Source organism: Mastigoproctus giganteus, chromosome 2, assembly GCF_048544385.1.
Source record: "Mastigoproctus giganteus isolate SK-2022 chromosome 2, ASM4854438v1, whole genome shotgun sequence".
Classification (NCBI taxonomy): domain Eukaryota; kingdom Metazoa; phylum Arthropoda; class Arachnida; order Uropygi; family Thelyphonidae; genus Mastigoproctus; species Mastigoproctus giganteus.
The window spans coordinates 35,443,529-35,470,140 of NC_143576.1; the positions used below are offsets into that span (position 1 = coordinate 35,443,529).

Consider the following 26,612-nt stretch of genomic DNA (forward strand, 5'->3'; position numbering starts at 1 on the left):
CTCCCCGGCCACAGCTGCACCCTGATCAAACTCGTTAGGGTCACCATCGGTGATGAGATTGAAGACGAGATGGGGAAAGTCTGGGATCAATCTCATTACGGGCTTCAGAAAGCGCGTGGACTAATGTGACAGTCTAAACAAGAGAGAGAGGGAGAGAGGTTAAGACAAAAAAATAAAACTGAATCGGAACATTTGAGTGCTTTAGAAGGTCAGTTCGATCTCTCAATACGAGAACATGTGTAGGGGAAAGAGGGAATTTAAAGCACGCACTCTGGAGGTTGTTTAAAGTAGGCTTAGAAGAGTCGGTTGAGAATTACGGAAAACTTCAACGATTTCGGGGAGAATTTAACGACAAATTATCTTTCATTATTAAGCAAACAATTCTAGCCTGTAAACGCCCAAAGATATTGTTTAATTATCAAATTTCAATATTTGCAATTTTGAATTTTTAATTTTGGAAAACCTTCCACATCGAACTTCAAAATAACTCGTTCTAAGGCAAGTTAGTTTTAAAGATAATGCAAGGCAAACAGTAAGCCAAACTGGTTACTAACTTTGTTTCTTTTAAAATATGATTCAGAATGGACATTTTTATAAATTGAAGGAGGAAGGGAGGGAGAGTTGTGCGACAGTTTGCCTAAACTTTGTATCATTACATTAAATTAAAGGTAAGAGCATTTTGTACGGGGACCTCTTTTGGTTTGCTTTACAGTCTAAAGAAAATTAAAGGATTATTTAGGGAATGTCAAACAATATCTTTTGTCAGAACAACAAGAATTGTTCTCATTAACGTTCTATTCTCAAGTTAAAATCCGTGGAGGTCAATTTTCTTTATTATATTCATTGAAGTACCTTAAGTTTATGTTAGACTTTAAAAAGATGATGAATTTAGTCACGATATTCTATGGGTTTTTCTATTCTTCCAAGTAGCGCATGAAATTATTCCATCACATCATTATCTGTACAAACCATAAAGATAAATGTTAAGAACACTGCTCGACAAAAAAAGTAAAAACAAAATGTTTTTCATGAATATTTTATTGTTAACAGTATTGCCGAAGGTGAATATTTGATATAATGGGCATCCTGGCATGCAAATTCCGAGTATCCAACAGAAATCGATCTACCACATCACAGAGCTGCTGTTATTGAATTTTAGGAGCATCGAAAATTAAGTCCATGTTGCTACGTGTATATTGTCTGTAAACTGTGTATTCTAAGGTCGATTTTCTGTTTGCTGCACGAAAAACCAGAGCTTCCGGGAATAAAAACCATGCTACCCTCGCCTGAGACCGATTAACTCAGCCACGTTGTGGAAAAGACCCATAAAAATTCCTCATGTCATCGAAGGACTCGAACTCGGGTTTTTTCTACCCGGTGTGGAGAGGAAGGCAATCCTTCCAACTGAGCTACCCACGAGGGCAATAAAGAAGTACCTTTTATATCGCCCTTATTTTTGATGCGATAAATAACAAGATTTTTTTAATAGGTCGAAACACGCTTCGTAGAGGCTCCACAGTAAAGAGAGTTAATTCTTTGTGACGCAAAATTATACCGATAGTATTTTAATTTTTATTTGATAATTTACAAGTTAGTCTTGGAGCTCCTGTCTGTTGCTCTGCCTTAACACCCTGAACAAATAATTATCATACCCCATCTTCCCATCAATCAAACCTTTTCAATGGCACTTGAAACTCCTTCCATCGTGCGCAATATCTCTATTTGCATTGTCTGTTTATACTCACAACTTTCCACACTGCATGAATAAATTATAACAAGAACTCCTCCCGTAATCACGGCAGTTATACCACACCCAAATGTGCCAAGTTGAAAGGTTACCTAATAGAAGTAATATACTTAGCTGTTATATTAGTTCATCAGATAAAACAGAGAAATTTTCAAATGTCACGAACAAGAAAGTTAAAGGATCGTAAAGGTGGACCAAAAACACAAATAAACAATGAATTCAAAGTTCCACCGATGGTCTGAAGGACAAGCCAGGTGCCTTAATCGGAATTTCTACAAATAAATTCAGTAACTAGTTCAGTCTTTAAAGTATGGAATGTGATGGTATAAAAAGTTACTTAACTGTTATATATTGCAGGTTGTTAAAGATTGTTGTCAAAAAGTTGATAAAGAAGGAGAACTGAGAGTCTCCAACTGATGATTTATTCGTTTCGTTGATTTAACTTTCGGAATGATCTGGCTGCCTTCAGGAGACTGCGCTGTTTTGTGTTCACGGATGAAGAGGCAATCTTTCTTGATCAAAACACTTCTATCATTTGTTGACTGATATGGTTTTTCAGCGAGGATGTTGCTGTTCTGCGCAACCGCTTCGATTTCTTTAAAAAGCGTGGAGAATACAGAGGTACGCGAGACATAAAAAAATGCATCTCCAGGGAACTGCACGAGCTATTTGACGCTTCGTTTTTCTCTCTTCATACACACCTCTGGAGGGTCAAAGTAAAGATAAAAAGCCATCCTCGTCCCACGAGGTTGAGTCCCCAACCATCGTACCATATGCCTCTGGAATGTCTACAGTTATCCGAACGGACACAGATGCTCTTGGCCGTCCCAGTGGGGGCGCTAGCAGCACGGTTCCTTGCGCCCGATGCCCTGTTTCTCTACTAATATTAGCCCTCAAGCGACTGTAGCTGGTTGATTTATAGGGATGATGAAAACGATTGAAATGCATGCGCGTCTGTGATACCACCAGAACTACTACAGTGCACTCCCAACGTCAACTTTTCTGCTGACATAGTGCTGGTTCGCGTCTCACTCTCTGTCATACCCGCTGGAATAGCTTTCTTGGTTCAGATCATGCGTTATGAATATGTATTAGGCTTAGCAGCAGGATACCCAAAACATTTCTTAGTAATTTAGACTTCCCCGAAGCCTTTGAACACAGACTATTTATAGTAATTCTTTGTTCAGCGCCACCTGCACTGATCATGAAGATATACGAGTACACGACATACTAAGAATCCATTTACAAAAATAGCTTCGTGGAAAACACAAAATACAGTATAATTAAGAGAGTACCTGAGTTTAGTATGGTATATTATAGTTTTTTTTGTTAATTGTTATTATTATAGATAGCCTCTGCAAAGAGATTGAAATTGCAATATTGATTAAGTAATCTGTAGGGAGAGAAACTTTTTTTCTATCTTGAAACTAGAATTTTTATCTCTCAAATTAAAATTCCCTCCATCCAATTATGAGGTTCCCTTATATAAGGTCCAACTAACCTTATATAACTCAAGTTGGGGAAACCTGATTTATACGATGTGGCTGCCAACAGGTGGCGCAAAGATGATCAAAGTTTTAGTTATAAAGTTGGACAGCTTGACTATATTTTTTTACAAAATCAGTATATATTTAGATGCATCCTGCGCAGCATTATATATGAATTTTCAAATTATACAATCATTTAATAGTACGTATTTATGTGCAATCATAATAACAATAACCTAACTTATTAATTTCCCAATGTGCCAATCCTTTACCAAAAACCATAATTAAAAATAGAAAAATGATACTGTACGTAAAATAGTTTTTGCTGAAGAAAAAGATCAACTGCACTTTTTTTTTTCACTTTGGCCGTGAAGTCATTTATAATACGGAGTGCAAAACTGATTGAACTCTAGTGTCAGGCATTGACAACGAGTTCTCATTGGTTATTTCCTTGATTTTTCTCCCGATGCCATATATTCCTTTATAATGGTAACGTCCTCAATTCGAGCCAATTTGTTCATCGCATCAGATTTCATTAATCTGTTGTATTCATCAAAATTGTTCGTTCATCATTTGCTGTGTACGTGTGGGTATTTCGGGCGTTTTAAATATATTTAAAAAACCGCGATAAAATTATCATAAATTTAGTGCCAAGAAACCTTTACTTATTTATGCCAATCCTAAAAGAACAAAAAACATCTTTCATGAAATCTTCTGTGAAAAGAAAATCGCATTTTTTTTATTTAAATATATCTGCTACCTGAAATAAAATTTCATCAACGAGATTAGACTTCACATTTGAGAACCATCGATGATAAGAACACCATTATAACCTTTCAGAAGTTAGTTGGCTCTACAAGGGCATTCCTCATCAGAAACTAAAGATTTATTCGGACCATTCATCATCATCATCATCAGCCATTTTCAATCCACTGCAGGATGAAGGCCTCTCCAGCAACTTTCCAGTTCCTTCTGTTTTGAGCACTGGCCATCCATTTACTACCCACAAACTCATTCGGTTTGTGGGTTTGTCCTCATTCTTATTCGGACCATTAATTTTTACCAAGTAATTAAAATCTGAATTTAGTGAAATGAATTCTGCCAAAGATCTCAGTGTGGAAGCCACAATTCTAGCAGAAAATTGTTGCAAATATCCCGAAATTTATCCACGATATTATTCCAGGAACAAAACAGTCTGTTTAATAGTGCTAGCATCCGCGAAATTAAAAAGGCTTTGGTAGGGTTATGTCGAATATTCTTTTCTCCTTCTGAGCATGTACCAATGACAACCAATGTCAAGTAGATATTGTTAGGAAATTCTTCTGTCTTGAATAAATCCAAATTCAGTTTCTCAAATTGAATTTAGATTTATTGCTTGACGAAAAGCAAGAAATTGTCCATATCTTTGAGCTCCTGAGCTGCTATATCATGAAGACAAGGACAGGGCTTTTCTGGTTGGATGATAACCGCTGACTTCTTGTCTTGAGATTTTTTCCAAGGGATACTAGACGCTAGATCTCTGGTTTCCATTTAAAACTTCATCAAATCCCCATATTTTAATATTGCGTTATATCTTATTCATTTATAGGCGAAGGGATGGTGAAATCTCTCACTGTAACGCTATTAATGGATTGACTTTTGATTTCTCTTTTTGTTAAATAATCTTTTATGTCCACGAATAAGAAATCTTGCCTGATTTTGCAACGGTTGTGCTAGGGACAATGATTTTAACTCCAGTTTTAAATTACATTTTGTAATTATGTAATAGTCATCATAAAGACAAGTAAGTTTTACTAGACGTCTTTTCATGGACTGAATACTGTAATATCATAACCAGACCATTCTTATTTACTGTGACTGTCTCAGTGACGCATTCCTTCATATTTTATCTGACAAATAATCTTTCCATTTCAGGCAATCCGGTGTACAGTTCCGAGTTGTTCCTGCGACTGCTTTGCTCCCGGTAAAACGCAGATAAGGCATTGTGACTCATGTAAACACGGCTGGGTGTCGCACGGTAAGTGATGGAGAACGTCTTTTTATCTCAGCCGTTACAAGCTATAAGATGAGTATTTGCAATATCTATTAGTTTATCCCCTAAATTCAATAATTTCTCTTTGACAAACGGGGGAAGTAAAAGAAAGGTTTTTCTGTACACTTCCAATGTCCATCGCCATTCATTCCATGTATTCCATTAGCTAAACCCAAATCGACAATTGAAACAGATACGTTTCAGGTGTCTCCATGGTAACGTTCATGAAACACGGGAAAAACCTGCAAGTGGAACGTGGTTGGAAATGCTGTGAATAACAATGGGGGGAACTTATGGCGATATTGATGGGCGGAGGTAGCTGACCTGACACTGATTCAGTTACACACACACACACGTTGTGTACTACTCAAACACGAAGCAGAACCGTTCGGATTCTAACTGGCGTGTAAATATCACACGCACATAAAAGGTATGTAACTTGTCAGGGTAAAATGGACACCACGAATAGGGTGGAGTGTGTAGGAATGTTTCGTGTCCCAGAGTACTGATGTGGTTTGTAGATCACGTTTTCTTTCTCTTCCCCCTTCTGACCTCTGCTTCACAAAGGGCCGGTTTAAGATTAATACAAAGCAGAGCAAGGCTAGGTGGTGCACTCGATACCAACATTGTGATTGACAAACTCATTAACACTAGGCACTGCAATGGTTTCGGGTTGCAGCAGGTAGACGCCAGAGACCTCTAGGTGTAGGTGAGGCAAGTCTGGGGAGGAGCTGCGACTGCCGGAAGTCAAACAAGTTGTCTGAAGTCCGAGTGAAACAATAAAACTAATGGATTAGACGTTTAACAACCTAATCCATAATTTAAAAGAACTCTAAAGTCTTGCTTTGAAGGAGGAAACGGTAAAATTAATGGATTGAGTATTAGGTAACTAGCACTCGATCATTCGGGCTGTTGCTCTAATGAGCCGTGTACACTTGCAGCGAGAGGAAACTGGATTATGAGAACTGCGCACCAAAAAGAGAAAGTCGAGTTTCGAATTCGTGCGGGGAAGGGGGAGGAAAGAGAGAAGAAACTAAAAGAAGCACTAAAAAAATTCTTAAAATAGCTCGAGGAATTTCTAGAGACAAACTGTTGACTGATATAAAAAGAGAGCATAAATAAAGACTATTTTAGGCTTCTGATTATTTATTTATGACATTTTTCTAATTCTTATTATTTGAATTGTATCCCTTCAGTTTGATATAACTGTTTTAATTTCATAAAAATCGTTATGAAACTTTTCTTGTCAAAGGGTCAGCATTCAAGAAGCGTAGTGTGTCCCCTACAACGTTCTAAATAATAATAATGAAATGGTAATCCATTTTGAACTTATTTCGATTATAAAGATTTCGCTTTACAATTAACAAACCGGAAATTCATTTTCCACTTCCGGTATGATATTTTTATTTATTTTAAGTTTATCTTACCATTAGTTTAATCTTTTCTATAAACTGGATTCAGTATTCTAACTAGCTCGTTGTCTTTTATACTAGAAGAAGTAGCCTTCAATATTATTGGTGAAAGAAGCAAATAAATCCTGGGAGAATAAATGGGCGAAAATTTGTTTTAAGCGAATGATGTTTTGGAGATTTACTTCATTAAGTAAAGCGCATATAATGCTTAGCACATTTAGCTTTCGAAAATCGAGGGAAGCATGCGTGCATCTTGTCTGATATAAGGAACCCATCTCCAAAGATTGTACGAATATTACCCCCATACCATCTTGAATTTACTTCCTTGTCAATAAATATGAGAAATTCGCAATGGCGCTGCTACCTTAGCAGTTTGAAACAACTCAGAGAGAGAGAGAGAGAGAACTGATCAGAAAGAATCGATTAAAAATTAATCATAACTGCGATCACAAACTCACATTCGTTCATTCTTTTGGTTAGATGGTAGGACAAGAACAATCGCAGTTTAAGATCAAAGCAGAAAAACGGAAACGAGGGAGGGGTGCGTTTTAAGAGCCATTAATTTCGAAAGAAAGGTGCTGAACAACAACGTGTACACGCTAACTCGCCTCCTCTCATCACCTGAGAAGAAAACAGTAAAATGTTGCCCATTGTCACTGGATGTGTCTGGGCAGGTAGATGAGAATGTCTTGGCACTAAGGCGGACCACTGTTAATAGCGGTTTGCTCTCCCTTGATCCTCAAGCACATACAATGTCTGTACCGTAGCATCATTTCCCCCAAGGTCGTTAACGTACAACTTGTGACTGGGTGGGACGGTCAAGGAAACCAACTCAAAAGCCTCCCCCTCTCTCCCGTCATTGTTCCGTAAGTGGGTAGAAAGAGGCAGTCTGATGTTGCACGCCGTACCAGCTGTCGGATCATTCATCTTAACGGACTAATATCCCCGTGGCACTTATCAACGGAAGCTAATGGATGCATGCAGGTTTTTTTTTTTAATTTTTCATAATTATCACTCGACCACTTTTCATCACCGCTGTAATGTTGAGACCAGATTGGTGTCGGTGTCTTGACGGTGCTGACGGAATTTTGAGATGGGCTACGAGCTAAAAATGCAACCTGCAAAACTAACAAATCGATTGCATTAACTATTGCATTATGTTTTCATTTAAGAATTCAGTCCCCTCCACGAAGGAGGCTCCTTTACAGGAGGAGGAGGAGGGAAAATATTTTATAAAAATTTAAGCATCAGCACGTTTTTCTTTTCGATGAACGAAGCTAAGCATCGGCATTTTAACATTTCTCACAGAGCGGATCTTTGAGATGGAAAAGCTGATGGAGGTGTAGACTATTTGACCAACTATTTGCTACCCCTAATAACGGCATAAATCGTAGTTCGGTATGCCATTTGTTCCTTTCAAGCAGCTGACAGCAGCTTTCTGTTTGTGTTGTGTCAAGGTAAATGGACGGCAACACTATTACGTGATGGTATGAAAAGTACACCGCCCCTTAACCCACACATACTTTGACACCCTTAGACATGAGCGGCATACTTCATCAGCTTTCCTTTTTGTTCTTCACTGCATTGCCCCATTTATCTATTGACAAAGCACACAATCAATATAATCAGCTGGCTCGAGCAAGTGGCATCGTTTTCAATTCGAATTTCTAATTTCGTTTCAGCTCGTAATTAATTTTCCGCCCTCATGCAACATAAATAATACCCGCTAAAATATTTTTGAAATGAAGACGGAGACAAATATTCATTGTTTTTATTTATTATTTTTTTTTTTTCACTTGAAAATCACTATGAACATCGACCACGAATTTCGTGAAAAGGAAGTTCCCCACATCATCTCATAATTGTTCACAAGCTCGTCAGAGGGCGGCTAGCTATCTATAGCGGCACGGATACTAGTCATTTCTGCCTATCCATTTGAACTCGAATTTTAAGCTAACGCTTAAAATACGAGTCCTTCATAGTATACAAACCTTTCCTCTGATGCTATTTCGATTTTTTGCAGGTGCGCTTAAGATTAAACGTTGGAGACCTCTGCTCTTTGCGGTGTGGTGTCTCAACTGTCTACTTCTGTCTACATCCTTTTCAGCTACCTAAAATTTATAACCTTACAAAGCCCCTCCCCCTTCTAAGACTTTGTTGACTTCTTAATGCACACTATTTTTAATGTATTTCATTTATTATTGTTACTCGTGATCGAAGAATTTTACGAGAAATTTATTGTTTTTTTTCACACAATCGTGGCCGAGTTAGTCGGCTTCAGGAGTTTTCATGGTTTTTCACCCAACATACAAGCGAATGGACTCCAAAATACGGATATCTCATGGCCTTAGGTACCTCGGGCAAAATACAAAAACACAACGTGAGAAGCACTTAGAGGTGAGAAGAACGATGACCTTTCACTGAGACATGAAAAACAAAAAATCTTCACATGGCTGATACAACAATAGAAGATAAAGTGCAAAAAAAAAAAATTTCGAGGAGGACAAATATTCTGTACTCATTTATTATTTTCTCATAATGAATAATAATTAATGTTATCCATTTTTAAATATAATTTAAACTTATTTAAAATGTTTTAATTTTATATAACACAAAAGTGTTATATAAAATTAAACAAAAAAATTTGACAAAAAATTGTAATATATTTCAACTCCTTTTACATAAATAAATGTGACAAGAGTACAAATCTATGTTATGAAAACATACTATAAACACATACAGGCGCAATGATACAGTGAACTGCAATCATGCTCTCAACTTCGAGAAATTTGCCGGAAGTTGGAACAAATATAACGTTTTGAAATCTTAAATACCTGCATTGCGTCACCGAAACATAACACTGATAGTGTGTTGAATCCCCATTCGTCTCCAAAGCAGCATTTTCCTTGACGTGAAGTTCATGATATATTTCGGTTTAACGAATAGACAACATCCCTCAGATCCCAACCGAAGTTAAACCTATATCCCGGTTGGTCCTTTCAATCTCATCCCACAAATTGTTTTATTGGGTTGAGATTGGAAAAATGTACCAGCTAGTGAGAACTAAGCATGGGGCACTGTCATGTTCCTAGAACCTCAAGTCGGGAGCCTCCGTAGCCAGGTGGGAATGAGCAGCAGTGCGCAGCACGCGCTTCTTGATTAGACCGGGGTTCGAGCCCGTCACCACCAAATACGGAGGATGCGGAAAGGTCAAGGAATGACCACCGCATATTCTTGGAGCAATATGTATTTCATATTGCTCCAGGAATATTGTATTTCATTAGTTGCTAATGCTCCTAAAAACCAAACAAACAAACCAGAACCTCAAGTCGATGACGTCAGGAATCTAAGTGGAGCTGAGCTAGTTTCAGTAGAAAGTAATTCAAATGAATATGATTAACACCCCCCCCCCCCTATTATACCATAAAAAGGGAAGGAATACCCTAGATAATCAGGTTTGATGATTTGCCATGGTGCAAATCCGATTCCTTCAGGGTACAGACCCAATAAACGGCATATTACAGTGCTGGAAACATTATCAGTGGGGAGATTTATTCTATTTGAAGTATACTACTGTAGTTGTATACTTCAAATAGAGTTAATAAATAAATAAGAGATAGCCACCCCGATGGGGCCCAACTAATTTGCAATGGTGTTAAAGTGAGGTCTACATGTCTGCTTCGACTCCAGGACGACCGATCAGAGGAGTTTAAAAGACAGAGAGAACGAAAGAGTAAAAAACAGAATATTACCATATTATGTGATATCACATGGATTTGAACACGCGGTGTATGTAACACCGTACTTTGCTTTGACCACTCGGCTACATATGGGCCGCAATAGACTCCTGGAAAAGGCCAGATGCATCGCGCGTCAGGATGGATGGTACGGTAGTCCAGGATGCACTGAGAGCTGGGATAGCGTAGACTATATGGTCGTGCCTGTATAGCCTAAATGGCATAATGATGCGTAGCAGCGAAATTATTCTTCTTCTGCCAGGAGGAAAGGGGGGAGAGAGAGAGAGAGAGAGAGAGAGAGAGAGAGAGAGAGAGAGAGATTCCTACCGTTAAATGGTATCTACCCAATTCTTCCTTGAAGTTTGCCAAAATTCTAGTATCGTTCCATATTTAAAATCCGTTACGTCTACACAAAAGTCGAAAGTCTTATAATATTTGTATAAATCTCTGCCTTCTACACTAAATATGATTATATGCATTTACTTGCTAATTTACTTATTACTGTGTATTAGAATTAGCAACTACGTTTTTAAATACATATGTATTTTCCGTGGATTGGAATCCAAGCGATGCCACAATTTCTTTGTGGCATCGCTTGGATTCCAATCCATGGTCTATCGAGCGTCTATATATTCTGTGTATTTTGTATGATGGACAAAATTCATTATAAGATTACAGCTAATTAGCCATGTTTAAATATTGTAATATTCGTTTGGTTAACAACGCTTTTCTGACTGTTTTATAACCAGGAATTAGATTCAAGTACAAATACTCACTCCTAAGTACTCACAGCTAAATATTTTGAAGATTAGTTGATATGGAATTCGGCAAGAAGATATTTGATAGTTTTAATCGTTTGTACAGAACGTTGTTATTGAAAGAAGAAGAATGTACAGTCTACCACCATCGTAGTTTGTATTCGATCGAAGAAGTTTGTTAATACAAAAGAGATATATGCCGTGATTCTTTAGATTTAAGTTGACAGATTAAAGGGCCTTCCACCATCACACGCAATATGTGAACAGCAAAGAAATTGTCCATCCAAATTCAATAAAAAAATTATTGGCTGGATAAAATCAATACAATATGGGCAAGCCAACAGCAGAAACACTAGCTGTATCTCATAACACTTGGCCACCGACGGATCAAATAAATTGCAAAGAAAACCGAAGAACGCAATTATGGATTCTTCAAAACTGACAAGTACCCTAATGCGATTACCCCATTTCATCGACAGATGAAAATAAGACATTGCAACATGGAAGTGATTAAAATTCACTGATCCTTTGAAGTTTAAGAATTATAACCGATAACTATTTAAATACTGTGGCTCGAAGTTAATGACTGGTGTTTCAGCCACAATTAACCAGTTAATGACTGGTTAATTGTGGCTGCCTGTACACACAGCGTAGTTAGCTATTCCAAAACAAACGAGCCTCGTTCATAATTTTTAAATGCGACTTAAAGTGGAAGAACGCGATGCGAGTTTTTAGCACGATCCAAAATTGAAAAGCATTTATTCCTTACATTTCTACGCTTCGTTTCGAATGTCTATCACTGGAACCACCGACGAATGATATATTCCAGTTGAAAGTGAGGTATTTATGGAGTAACAAAGTAGAAACGATAAAAGCAGTGCGAGTTCAACGTACACTCGGATATTTAGCGAAGTATCAGTCGATTATGTGTTTTGATAACGTACGAGAAACCTGTCACTAACAAGTGCACAGTTTCGCCCTCTATCGGTGAAACATGTTTCCGATATTATTCTCGTGGAAATGGACATCCATCTCCAATAAAGCTATTAAGTTACGCCGCCTTCCCCCTCGCCTGCCCCCCCAAGCACACGATCCTTTTCGTGTTATGAAAAAAGTGGCAAACACAACATAGTCGGTGCGATTTCGACACGGCTCTTTAATATTTTCGCAGCCTCGAGCCTCGCCTTCGCCCTGTAAATTTGCGTCAACTCGCCGTTCATTTCCACGTGCCATTTGTCAGACCTTTTTCGCCGAAAGTTACCGGGTTAAAAATTCTCGTGTGTAAGATTAGGTAAGGCATATAAAAGGGGGACCGCACCAGCCATTGTGTCAAATTTTTCAAAGTGGCCATTTACATTATGTTTATCATGCATCTCCAAAGCCAGTTTTACAGGGCACAGTCGGGAATAATGGCTCTGTTGGCCAGGCAACTGGCTCGGCGGGGAACACCGCTTCTTTCCCTTGATTCATGGACTACGTTTTTGTTTTCTGTGTGGTTGGGGCGGAAGATGAGTGCCTCCCAAGTGAACAATTTGACAAGGCATTTCGGAATTCAGATTTATCGGTGCCGTGTGCAAATCAATTTTTTATGCAGCGAGCCGCTGAGAAATTGACAGTAGCAGAAAGTTCTCAAACCTCATTCCACTCCCCAAAGAGAGTCGGTGTTGCCGGAATGGACTTAGGGAAATGGGGCACTTAGCCGTCGGCCGTCTCGGCCTAACCGCCACCGGAGTCGGGGCCGGCAGACAGGCAGCCCGAAAATTGATGCCTGGCCAGTGCCTCGCCTGCATGGCTGTGCTTAATGATTCAGTTCCCAGGAAATTCCTTAAACTACTTTGTGGCTTGAGCGGTAAGATGCAGGGGACAAGGCTGACTTCCCTCAAAATTACCCCCAACCACTAGCGCTCTGCTTCGATATATAGACGAGGAAGGATTGTTCGTAAGGCTTTTTTTCTTTTTTTTTTTTTTCTGTCGGGTCGGATTGGGACAATCCTTGGAACTAATAAGTTTTTTACGCTGTTACTTGAAGAGTAGAAAAAAGCAGCTAGCACACAATCTTTATTTAATGTGCAAGGTCTTTTAGGGCAATCGATCTGACGCAGTGACAGTAATAGATAGAGTATTGGTCGCTCTATGGAGGGGGTTGGTCTGGGAGTTTTGCTCGCAGTTTCACGAACTGAAGCTAAATTATATTTAAACTGTTATATTCAGATGGGGAATACTGCCTTTAGCCAAGTGGAAAGCTGTAATTAGTGACGTCATCACAACCATCTTCGACACATGTAGGATACGTTTGACATTTCCTCCGTTAATTCCAGCATGTCCATCCCATTATCTGAGACAGTCCGGGAGCATGAAGGCGACTTGCGTCGCGTTATAATAATCTTTCGGCGCTAATAGTAGTTTATGGATCGCTGAGGACGACTTTTTCTAAAAGTAAAGTCTGGAACTGAGGTGCTTGTCCATAGGTTGTTCAATTGAATTTCAAGTGCTTTATTCAGACTAGGCAAATTCGATCCTTTATATTAAGGTCCATAAGGTCGCACTCTATTAACAGAACGGGTAATTCACTTGCTTTAAGGGGGAGGGGGTGCGCATTCAAGGTAACTGTAACAAACCCACAGATAATGTTTTTTTTTTTTTTTGTTTTTTTTTAATTCAAATATGTTTCAGTCTAATCAACGTGAGAAACGAATAAAACCATCTTAATGAATGAATCCCATCCTATTAAAATTTTGTTACCAACCAGCTGAAATTATTAATGAATTTGAATGACATGAAACTTCTATATAGTTTCTAAATCTAGGGCTTTGGGCACATGCGCCATATATAATATGTCTAGAAATTGCGTGTTACTATGATCAATTTGCTGTTTTACTGGACAAAAAAAAAAAAAAAAAAACCGACTTTCCTGAAGAAAAACATGATACCTTTGCCTGGGACCGACTAACTCAGTTACGTTGTCAAAAAGGTCCATAGAAATTCCTCCCGTCATTGACGGGATTCGAAATGAAGTATTTTCCATCCGTTGTGGGGAGGACGGTGATTATACCAACTATGCTACCCACGAGGGCTCTAAATCTCCCATACTTCAATGGGAATAATTAGGAAAATGTTCTTCAATCAGTTATGATGCGAGAAGTCGTAAAAACGATGAAGCCCTCTTTGACCTGATTATAAAATGTCGAACTTCGTTGCAAATTAACCTAAACAATTAGTTTTCTGAAAGTTCAGCCAACTGAGCACGCAAGAAGAGAGCTATCCCTTACCTTTCTACTGAAGTCTTAAGACAAGAACAGGAGATTAGGAACGACGCATGATGAAAGTGTTGTTGACACCAATAATTTAAGAAATTATCCGGTGGAGTGGAGTGGTCTGGGCAGAAATATTTTCAATGCTGGTTATCATATTAAATGGACCCAATCTCAACAAAACTTTGAAAATATTTTGGAGTTATATATAAGTCCTGGATGCAGTGATTCTAGTCCCAATATTTGAAGTTAGGTTCGAGGAGATCTCCAACCACTAATTTGGTGTGGTTGGAGATCTTTGAAAGACCATACCGTATTGGAGCGACAGTCGAATACAAATTGGGATGATAACTTCTTCGTAATGGTAACTTCTATCCATTGATATTAGGACCCTGTATTCAAGTAGAGACTTGATATTACAAACATATGTAAACATTTTGTTGTATGTTCATCACTCGCCTGTCAAGGGCCCTCGCTGTAGCACAGTTGGTAGGATCACCGTCCTCCCACACCGGGTGGAAAAGACCCGAGTTCGATTCCCGTAGATGACAGGAATCGAACTCAGCTTTTTCTCAAGGTGGCTGAGTTAGTGGTCTCAGGCGAGGGGGTAACACGGAAACTCGAGTTTTTCTTGTAGCAGACAGAAAATCGACCTCAGAACACGCACTTTACAGACAATAAACACGGTGCAATGTGGCCTAAGTTGCTGATACTCCTTAAACCCTACAACAGCCTGTCAAGTGTGCTATAAGACGTCATCCAGTTCTGTGAGAATATTAGAGAAACCCCCGTGGGTGGAGAAGTTTGTCGAGTAACGATGCCCCTCGCTTCCCCTCCCACAAATTATTCATTTAAAAGGGTAATAAGAATTACACTACCAAAAATATTTGGAATTAGCTAACAATGTTATTTAAGTATTACACGATATCTTTCGGAATGAAAACAAGAGCAGTAATTGTTTTGAGCAGATTAAATGCATACATTTCAAGGTCATCGCTGAACTACTTTCATAAGTCCATAAATGCATAAATGACGATTCCACATATCATCTGAACCATCACGTGACAATTAGCTTGGGGTCTAGTCCGTTTCGTATTATTTATGACTCGCTAAAACAGTTGGAGTGCATCGTTTTGAACAAGATAAATAAGGGAATCGCTGAGGTCGTCCCTAAGGCTGTAGATCCTTGATAGCATAGGTGGGTCCCATCTTGCCAATCAATGGGTAACGACAAGAGGCCCAGAAGACACCAGCATTAAACAGATAGACACCACCTGTCTCTCGTGACATGACGTTAAAGTGGGCGTCGACTGTGCCGTTACTTGGAGCGACGGGTACGAGAATCGGGAAATATTAGACACGGATGTCTCTATACATGCAACAGAATACAAAGTATGGAGTGGCGAAAGAAAACACTGTTCGGTTCACAGCTACACTGGAGGTCTCTTAATACATTCGTTCAAATGAAGACTCACAGCTAAACGGACTCTTCCGTAATCCAAGTACCAATTCCACAGCTTTTGCGAGTGTAGAGAATGCCCACGTGGAGGACGAACGCTCGGAAGGGATGGAACACGATGATCAAACACCAATTTCAGTTTTCATAACGATTGCTACATGTCTTTTCTTTCTCTCACAATCATGAGTATGTAACAGAGGAAACACTAACAAAAATACACCATTAAGGACTCCTTTTTATTTATTTTGTTATTTGTTCTTCAAAGAAAATTTAACATTATTTTGGACATTATCCTTATAGAACCCCTACATCACCTTTAACCGATAACAATTTAGTTCCCTTTTAGCTCCAAAAAATGATGATCTGAACTTGAAGAAATCAATCTCTTACACCCATCACTTCATTAGAACTGCAATATTCAACCAACAAACACCATTTAATAATTTCAGACTAAATCGTTTAGTAAAATTGAATCTGATATATCTAAGCGAGGTCGTTTAAGATATATCAGATTAAACACAAACCGGAGAATGGCATCCCTAAATTTATCCTAAAGCTCAATGAAGGTGGAAGAAGACGACAAAGATAGCTCATATCCACCGTTAATTTCACACTGTTTCACTTTGAGTGCATGCCAAGTAGCGTCAGCAATGTTAAAATTAAACAAAAAAGAGAAAACAGCTATGAGAAAGTTGCATTTATTCTGAAGCTTAAAGTGAAAACTCTCGTATTCACATATTTCCCGTTATTACCCTACAATTTCCCTACACTTAACGTTATGAAACTGATAGCCCATTAATAATGGACGTTGTAAGCCGTACTTGTAATGATAGACTTCGCTGTAAGAAGAACACCACATATCTGCCACCCCAACGCTCCTTTCTCACCGAGGTGTAACAGATATGCACTCAACGGACAATATATTGGAACATCCCTCCTCACTACAGTGTAGGATCTTCAGCGATGGTAACACTTTTCTGAATGTATTGAAGAAGTCGTCCATGTCCCAATAACGGTTTCGTCTCCAGCGCTTTATTGGGTTTGTTAATTAAATCTGTGCCGACTAATAGAAAGCTAAGACATCAAATATACTGTTTTTAAAAATTGCGAGTATTCTGTGGCAGGTAATCATGCTTTGGGGATGCAAAAAAAGCCGATTCAATGGGAGGGAAAAATGCCTTTTTTTGGGGTTCAAATCCTATAACTGAGATGGATTATTACCGATGCCAATCTACTTTCTTGGAACCCGTTTTGTATGCTGCTTTCCGAAAGCCACGATATCCTGTTTTTAGCAGGATACATTATCCTGCTAAAAACAGCAGTCACCACAAGAAGCACCTGGTTATTGACAAACTTTTAGTAAACCCTACAGTTTAAGCCTGGTCTGTGGGTATCAGGAGTCCTACCACCTGCAAAAAAGAATATTCCCAACACGATGCAGTCATATCATCTGCATGAGGTAATCTGAATTCTTCGGACCAGGTCTTTTCAGATCTCCCAGATCCTGTGATCTCTGGTCCACTGATCGCTTTCCCTTCTGTTACATACAAGTGGTAGCAGAGAGCAATCCTTGCTTGTTTAGTTCTGTCAAACAAATTATAAACAGGAAGCAACAGAGTATAATATGTATAAAAATCGCATGTATTATTTGATTGATTTGGTCTATAATTGCTAGTTGAAAAACTCGCGTTTCCGGGAGAGGCAAGGTGTGAAAAAAAATAATAAATAATAAATAAAATAAAGAAATAACCACACTTCATGACGGAATTCGAACGCAGACTTTTTCCACAGGGTGTGGAAGAATAACGTGCCTGTAATTACATTTAAAATTGTTCGTCCTAGATAAGACAATGGTTGAAGGAAAGTAGGATAGCTCTCGTTGAAATCGGCGCAATAGCCTGAGATGCTGATGCGCCATAAAACCTATATGCAAACAAACAATCTCGTTGAAATCGACTGTGCTGAGGTGCAAATTTAGCCAGTATTCCAGGAAAGCCAGCCAATCTATGCATCCTCACACTAATTGAAGTCTGCAGGATTCCACTCCACTTTTAGTCGATTCCTTTATTTTAAGGTGACACCAACTCCAATATACCATCAAACATCCCTGATATCAGCTCCACCTTGATAATCCGTTCATATCGAATGGCTTACAGATTTTAAAAATTCGCTAATATAATGGAAACGATGCGGATGAAATCTGCCCTCAGATGATACTGGCAAACAAGGTTGTTTGCCAGTCACTTCTGTTCGGAGAAGTAATGTTACTAATAAATTATCTCTACTTCAGTATTGCAGAGTTTCCTTCGGATTCATTGCGATATTATCAAATTATTTCTCACATTAATCCTTTTATCCTTAACCTACCTGAACCACAGAAGGTTGCCAAAGCCTAGTATATTAGTACCCTGAAATAGACTGAGGGCTGAGAAGCCAGAAGAAGTCGTTTATGGACTTGAATTCCTGTAGGTTGTACTTTTCAAGAAACAGATGGAAGTTCATTTCGAAGAACAGAAATATAAAAGGTTGGATTAGCGAATCTGGACATGAAGCGTGAATGGATGCTCGCTGGTTTAAATACGTATCCAGACTGGTTTGGAAAATAACGAGCAGTAGTGGAATCTGATTCGCATTTCAGGAGAGACAGAACGTTGCAGTAACGAAACATGTTCGCGACAGAATCATTAAAGAATTTTAATGATTCTGTCGCGAACAAAGTTTTAGAGAAATTTCGGAAACGATATTTCATGGGTAAAGAAAATTTATACAGCTTAGCAGTACTCAGAAGAAATTAAAAGTTTTTTTTTTCTTTATAAGCTTGTAAAATTAAATAATCTTATAAATACTTTCTTTTTAAAATTTGGCCGCTGCCTTGGGGGAGGGGGAGTAAAAAAGATTAGGAATCTCTATAGATTTTTTGACCCAAAAGATTCTCTATGGCTGGTCACTGACGAAATCCGTTTTGGCGATGATGAATCAGATGGAATCTTTAACCATGTAGTTTAACAGTCCCGCAACAAATGGATTTCTTGCCCACTTTGGAAATGGTTAAATTAAGGTCTGTGAAACAACAATTACATGGCAAAGCTTTGACTCTCTCTCTTACCCCCCCCCTCCCTCTACGAACTGGCTTAATATGGACAAATTTCTATATTAAGAAGAACACACCATTAGACTAAAAGAGTGGTAAAACGCTATACGAAAACATGGTTTTTTGGCCACGTGCAATTTGTTTGCAATAGATTTAAAGCAGTGCTCTAACCTATCATCAAGTAAATGTGAAGGAATAGAAAATTTACTGTAATTTCATACAACTGACGAAGAACATGTCCCACGAACATGTGATAGAGGGGGGGGTTATGTATCTTGAACCTGTTGTTGTTGTTATTTGGTTTTTAGGAGCATTAGCAACTAAGGCCATATTGCTCCGGTGCGGTGGTCATTCCCTGACCTTTCCGCATCCTCCGTATTTGGTGGTGTATCTTGAACCTATTGAAGGTACCTGAAGTATTTATTCAAGTACCTTACAGATCCAAGATGCATAACGCCATAACGAATAAATACTGAAATATTGTAAACAGCCATATGCTGTTTTACGGTTGTCTCAAAAGAGGAATAAATAATAATAATTCGGCCGATGTCGAACAGTTTTAAGAACAATTGGAAAAATGCCATGAGGACCTGTTTTCTTGCATTGTATAGATTTTCTTTTTCTTTTCTTTTTTTAACCAATGTAGGCACCGACTGGTGTATTCTCGATATCATAGAAGGTGATTTATCAAAATCGCAAATATAAGTATGAGAGGAAGAACATGGTGTTAGTAGATGAGGTTTTAGATGACGGAAAAATAGAACCAACAAGATAAAAAGAAGTGAATATAAGAATGTGCTAAGTTGAAGCCAATGAGTGCAACAAGGAACCAGACAGCTCGACTGTCATTGGACCAGGAGAGAAGTTTTCTACTCTTGGGCTTTACAAAATATACTCGTAGTTCAGATTTATTAATAAACTGCTTACGATTATTGCGAGCTTATTGTAAACAGCAAGTGAAGTTAGAGATTTAGATGAAAGCATTGCGACTGCTTTATTCTTATCCTGAAAAGTTTTGATACATTTGTTGAAAAATCAAGGTTTATATCAAAGGTTTTTAACCCGTGGCGCGCTAGTTTAATCTAATCTAACGTTAAAGCTTACAAATAGTGCGGCTGTCGGCCTTAAAAGGTTGAAGATCCCTGTTTAGATAAAGGAAGAGAGCTTAGGGTGGAGATAGAAATAACATGAATTCGTTCTATGATCGGAACAACTAGTAAGATGTGAAGATTTAAAGCAGTGCTCTAACCTATCGAGCAATGTTCTAAAACATATCAAGGAAACGTGAAGGAATAGAAATTTTACGGTAATTTCACACAACTGACGAAGAACATGGCCCACGAACATGTGATAGAGGGAAGGGATCTGACCTCACCAAGTTATGAATGAAGTTGTGAGTGTTACACCTTGAGGCAAACTAATGTTGACTTTGATGGTAAGAAAAAGATCAAACGCAGTAGCAGAACGGGCATTTGTTCGAAGACCCATCCAAGAGAAGGATAACTTGCCTGATCTTAGCTGAGTGGAGAGGGACATATCCTGCGATTTGCACCGTCCATTTATATACTGGTAAGCCAGTAGTTAGTGAAGGTTTCGTTTCTTAAGAAATTGTCTGCCTTCCAGACCCATTTTTCTACTGCTATCCTTGATGCTTTTCTCCCTGTAGTTAGGGACCAAATTCCTACTAACGCTTTATAAATGGACCAGAGAGCGTTGTACGTACAGTAATCTGTAAAATTACTTTTTCGTTGGTTAACCTTGGCTACTGCAGATGTGAAATTCAAGTTTAATCTCAAATCACTCCAGATTAATGATATATACCGTAAGATTCCTCTCGTTATATGGTTTCTGTATTTCAAGAATATTATTATTATAATTTGTAGACTGGAATATGAGCAGCTCAATGACTTATCCTGATAAAAACAAGATTTTACAATCTTGATTTTGCAAGACACATTCAAAATAATTCCGGAAACATCAAAATAAACCTCCTGGAGATGAGTGAGCAAAACGTCATATTTGATATCCTTATCAGGAAGTTGAATATTCAAGTTCTGACATGTTAAGAATTTGTCTGTAGCAATCCGTATTTAACGTGACCCATCGTATTCTGGTTTTCGTGCGTTTTTCGAGAAAATTATCACAGGTGACGAGACTATTTTTTGTGCGATCCACCAATCAAATGTCGAACAGCAGAGTGAAAAGCATGAATGAAAAGATTCGTGGACATATGTATCGCTTATAACTCAAGTGGCAGTTTCCACTTAGATTCGTACTAGAAGGTGTAGCTGCGACTTAACAGCTTCGTGGTCTGAGAAGAGATGCGATCAGAAGAAAAGGCCGAAAGAAGAAAAAGGGTTTGCTGCATGAAGTGCAAACGATGGAAGCAAATGTGTTCTTGTACATAGTCGCTTTGCCCATAATTTGAACTCTTAAGAATTATTCTACGACGTTACAGAAGAGAAATTGCTGTAAAATGAAATAAATTCTGGCAACAGCTAGTATAAGCATGGACTGGGGAAAGCAGCGAGGCATTGAATTCTCACCACAAACCGCGTGCAGTACTTCGGTTTGGTGGAAAGAAGACGCTCGAGCCATCTGTATCCACCACCTGGTGTGCGCGGTGAGACCAGCACACGTCTCGAGAAAAACTGATTTAAATTCCACGTCTGTTGTGCAAATAGTCCAATGACAAATGCCGAAGTCGGTGTACTTGTATTTTCACCCTCTTCCAGCTTTACGTAGCCTTTTTAAATAAGTTTTCCATTTTTTTATTTTATTTTATTCTTTTTTTCTTCTCCTGGGAGGAATTTTACAGCTGGAGGAGCTCCTAATGACCCCATAGTTCTCATTATTTTCGTCATTTCAATGGATGTAATGTACTGGTATTTGTTAAGCCGTCCCGTTCGCTACTTAAACCTCCTCTTCTACCATTACTTGAGAAATAAACGCGGAGAAATGCGTCTTGGAACGAACGCGGCGCCATCTAGGGTTTATTAATGTTTCACTAGAGTACGGCAAGAATGCTGCTGCACGGGCTGAGCAAATTACAGTGGGATGATCATCGGCAAGAAGTCATTCCGCTGGAAGAGCAGGAAAATACGGGCAGTAGTTACCGTTTAGTGAGCTTTTCATGCATCCCTGTTATTATTAATTGACGTTCTGTTGTTCTCCCGACTGCTCTCAGCCTCCGGCTATTACCGACTCTTGACTCTCGACAACGGTCCGCAGCTCATGCAGAAAGTTTGCTTTCTCTCGCCGAACATCTTTTTGGCGTTTCTCGCGCGTTCCGAGCTGCTGATAATGTCGAGAAGAGCAGCGAGCGAGACAGGAAAACGCAAAGACCCATCCAAGAAGAGTCCTCGATTCCCATGAGTTGCGGACATTCCCCCGCGGCCAAGCGGACAGTGGCTCACTTTTGCACGTTTTCGCTTGCTAGTTGTCGGTCAGTACGCAGTGAAAGTCAGTGTGGCGTGAGCTGTCTTGATTGATATGTCACGCAGTAGGGCCGGCTAAGCAGTCGCTTCTAACCCGTGACTGGCGGTGGCAGACAGAACATGTGTTAGCTCACGTGGTTCGTAATCCGCAGTTACCTTTTATTAAATGAGCAGCAGATTGTCAACTCGACCGTGAACTGCCGAAGACGTGCCCAACTGCAGGGAATCATGTCTGTGCGTTTTGTTTAATGGGCTCCAATGAAGACAATCGTCTTCGGTTTCCCTCTCCATGTAATCACGTGTGCTCTGGTTAATAATGGCCCGGGGTGACAGAAAGGGTATGACGTTCCGTGATGATGATGATGTGGAACGTTTCGACCTAATGCACTAACTGAAAGTCTAAGAGCCCAGATGTGATTTACGACCCCATACTTCCTCCTCTGGCTTAACTTGTAAATCTGCCGAAAGGGAGGAAAGGAATCCATGCCACTGGCTGAAATCCGAGAGCTGTAGACTATGTCCTTAATGATAAGCTTAACAGCAATAATCCCTTGATAATTTGGAATAACTCAGCAAGAGAGGACAGGATAAAGCCAGTTCAGCGGCTACACTGTGACGCCAGCTCATCTAAATATCGCGAACGCAAGAAAATTGCAGCTAAGATTGGTCGATGCTTTCCATAAATCACTCTTCAAGGTCTTCGATAACTTAATCAACTGTCACATTTATTGTAAACATATTAATGGGACGAACATCCTTGAAATTAATTGTTGGTGTGTACTTTCGTATTTAATTTTTTACGAAGTAAATGTCTGCTGAAAAGTCTTTCTGTTTCTGCTGCAAAGCTGTCGATCATTTAGTATTGAGTAATCTCAGCATGTTTGGTCTTCTTTTTAGCCATTACAAGCAGTCCATGCACGTTTTCCCATTCATAAAAAAACAATCAGTCGTATCGAACCTGATCGTAAAGTTTAGATTGGTCACAAATTCGTTCACGTGCTACTAGATAATAAAATAGGGTGCAATTTCAAAAATATATTTTCCGAACAGAATAAGGCGTAAATGAACCACGAGATGTGCAACAAAATAATAAATCACTAGCTGCATAAAGGACAAAGGTCTATCATTTCTAAGGAACCTAAAATCGATGCTAGTTGGCGACTGTCCACAGCAGTAATCAGAATCATCAACAAACGAGCTTAATTGGTTTTCTGTTCGAAGACATGCCGATTATAGCGCTTACATTTTATAAGCACACTTCCTAACACAATTTTAAACCAATAATTTAAGTTTTTCATTTGATTTCAGTCACATATTCCGAAAAAAAGGTGGCGCTCCATTACGAATATGCTCAATAACTCTGGAAACCAATCAAGAAAGAATCCTTCGATGGAAAAAAAAATGCTTTTAATAATAATAAATTCTTTTAAAAAATAATTAAAAAATACAAGGACTTAGAGCATTTGTTTTTGTCGAAACTTGAATCGAGTCATTCTAGCCACGAAAAGACTCGAATCTCCTTTTGGAAACAACCATAAAAATTCCATAATAGTAATCGGTTCATTATTAAAATTAAGCAACCTGGCATGGCTGAAGCAACACACATCAATCTGTGTTTCAAACAGATCGAGAACTGCTTTATCAGTCAGGTGTACTTGTTGCGCAAGTAACCAAGCCACGTGCAATTAGAAAGAAGAGACTTTTCGCTTCTCTGGAAAATCCACCTGCACAATAAAATAAGAAAAATGCTCCGTGCGGCCATATCACCGCATTAAAACAAACATATTAAAATAAAAAGGCAAACATCCGACTTCGAAACGTCAATTACTGGGCTCGAAATGGGGTCAGGTCATGCCTGTCGGTCATATCCTTGTCTGGTTGTAATGTATTCCACTACAACAATTGTCATATTATGTGTTAGCAAATTAACTTCTTCATCCGTTATGATCGTCATTATAACAACATCGCTGGGGAGCAGGTGATCGGTGAGCAGACCACGTGACTTAGGTTGTTACGCCACTTGCTGGCTTAAATACGCGCGGAGATGTTTGATTGAACGGATCTTTAAAGACAGATCTTCGAAACCGTAGATTATTTACGAATAAATTTAATTTAACAGACAGCGAACACATTTTCGGATGTCTTTGAAAATAAAATCAGTCAGATAAGTAAAAACCATTCTAGATCTTTCTTTACAAACACCTGTGTGTCTTATGAGCAAATCTTTCCTTTATGGTTAAATAACGTGGCTAAAGCTGGATATACTCTTAGGTTAATTCAAAGAAGTTCAGTTCTCTTTATAGGAAAATCTCGAAAATCAACCGTTCTAGCTCTTATGAAGACCAGTTTCAACCGTATGTTATTTGGAAAATATTTCAGCCAGAATTTAATGCAAATTCAATTGAAGATTATCATGAAAATGCCCTGAGGTGGATGATCCTTTAGATTATAAATTAAAGTTAAAATCTAAATCTCTCCTTTCCCTCTCACCTTCGGCCATGAAGCTACGTGATTTATTGATACCCCCGCTTTTGTTTATCTAAAATAATAATAATAAATAGAATTACAACTGATTTGAAGTACGAAGTCTCTTGTAATTTTCTTTTTGCAAAGTTGGTGGTGAATGCCTTAAACTTACTGGATTAAGCCTACATCCTATAAGTAGAGACCAGTTTTAAACGCAAGCATTCAGCAAATATCATAGCACCTCACTCTGCTGGTGGAATCTGGCCAATGAAGTTAAATTCATCAATATAAGGTACGTTTCCACGACTCGTCTCCATTTTCCACAATGTAGTTCAAGAAATCTAATACAATCCACTTTATTCATATCATTCCACTAACGTGTAAATAAGTGCAAAACATTTCTCAGCCAACATTCCGCTCGTGATATTTTCATTCACTCTACAGAATGTATTAAATTACACTTAAAAAGAACTTTGGATAAGTTCTTCCAACTTCAACGAAACTGGGCAAGGTCCCAATGTACATACTTTTTTTCAAAGGAACTTCTTAAATATTTCATTAATTAAATTTGTCGAACATAGACTGGAAAATCACAGGACAATGATGGACAATCTACAAGCAGACCTATATAAATCGACGTTTTTATTTTTAAGATGGAACCCATTTCTTCAAAGTTAGCCAAACAAATCTTTTAGGTATTAAAGACTCGTGTAATAACACAAATTTCACGTGTTTCACAAAATTAAACAGTTTACTGGTTTTAAGAAAAAGAAAATCAATAAACTGTTTAATTTTGTCTAAAACATGAAATTTGTTTTAAGTTATTAAAAAGTCAGACTTTGATAATTAGATTAATAGTACGGACGTATTGCCTTTCGCACAAGATTTACCCAAAGAAATTCGATCTTAACCATTCCAACAGAATGGTTATTGAGGGAAATTGTACCTCGTGTAACAGAAGCAGAGCGCATCAAGGTTACTCTCGAAACGTTCTTTACCTGCATGGGTCCCATTAGAGCAGAGCCCAACGCCACAGGTGGAGGTCGCATATCAGACGCAGGAAGTGACCAGCTGAGACGCGCCGCAGGGACGACATTAAAGAGCTGACTTAAGATTCACCCTTTCTACGCCAAGTGAGTACCGTACTCTCCCAAACAGCTAACGAATTCCCTTCTTATTTCAAGTCCACGGTAAGCCCCGGGGTGGTCACACAGAAACATAAATCAACTACCGACCGCTGTACTCGGTCCTGGCCGCCTGCGAGGACACAGGGAACCTCGACACCTTCATTTGCATGTTGATTAAACCAGGCTGCGTGTGAGGGAGAGACTTTGTTTTTCCGAAGCTCCCCTGCAGCGTGACAAGTGGGAGGCAAAGCTGGGGAAAGAAATGGCGGGGGTTACCGTGCAAGCCCTGTCTCCGTGTGGGACCCTTGCCAGACGAAGAGACATTAGAGGTGCGCGAGGCCAGGTGTGCTAGGCAGGAAGCCACGACTGCATATACGCGTATGTGTGATAGAGAGAGAGAGAGAGATGGGATAGGGGACTGCTTGACATCTCGCGAACATCTGCACAACATGCTGTTGCCAACTTTCATTCTGCAACCACGGCAGACATCACATCAGGACGATACTCTGTTACTGAGGTGGAGGGTGACGCACATAGACTGGAAAATAATGAAGAAAACGCTCATCCATTCATACTGATAGATCCTTTTCCCGCCCCCACCTATTATC

General features: G+C 39.0%; 1 protein-coding gene across 1 annotated transcript in view; it reads left to right on the forward strand.

Moving 5' to 3' along the window:
* LOC150089265 (zinc finger protein basonuclin-2-like) overlaps positions 1–26,612 on the forward strand; it is a 375,583-nt gene that overhangs the window by 163,974 nt on the left and 184,997 nt on the right. Inside the window, exon 4 of the mRNA XM_090389926.1 lies at positions 5,149–5,251. Coding sequence (XP_090246052.1) covers positions 5,149–5,251 — 103 coding nt within the window. The remainder of the gene's footprint in view (positions 1–5,148; positions 5,252–26,612) is intronic.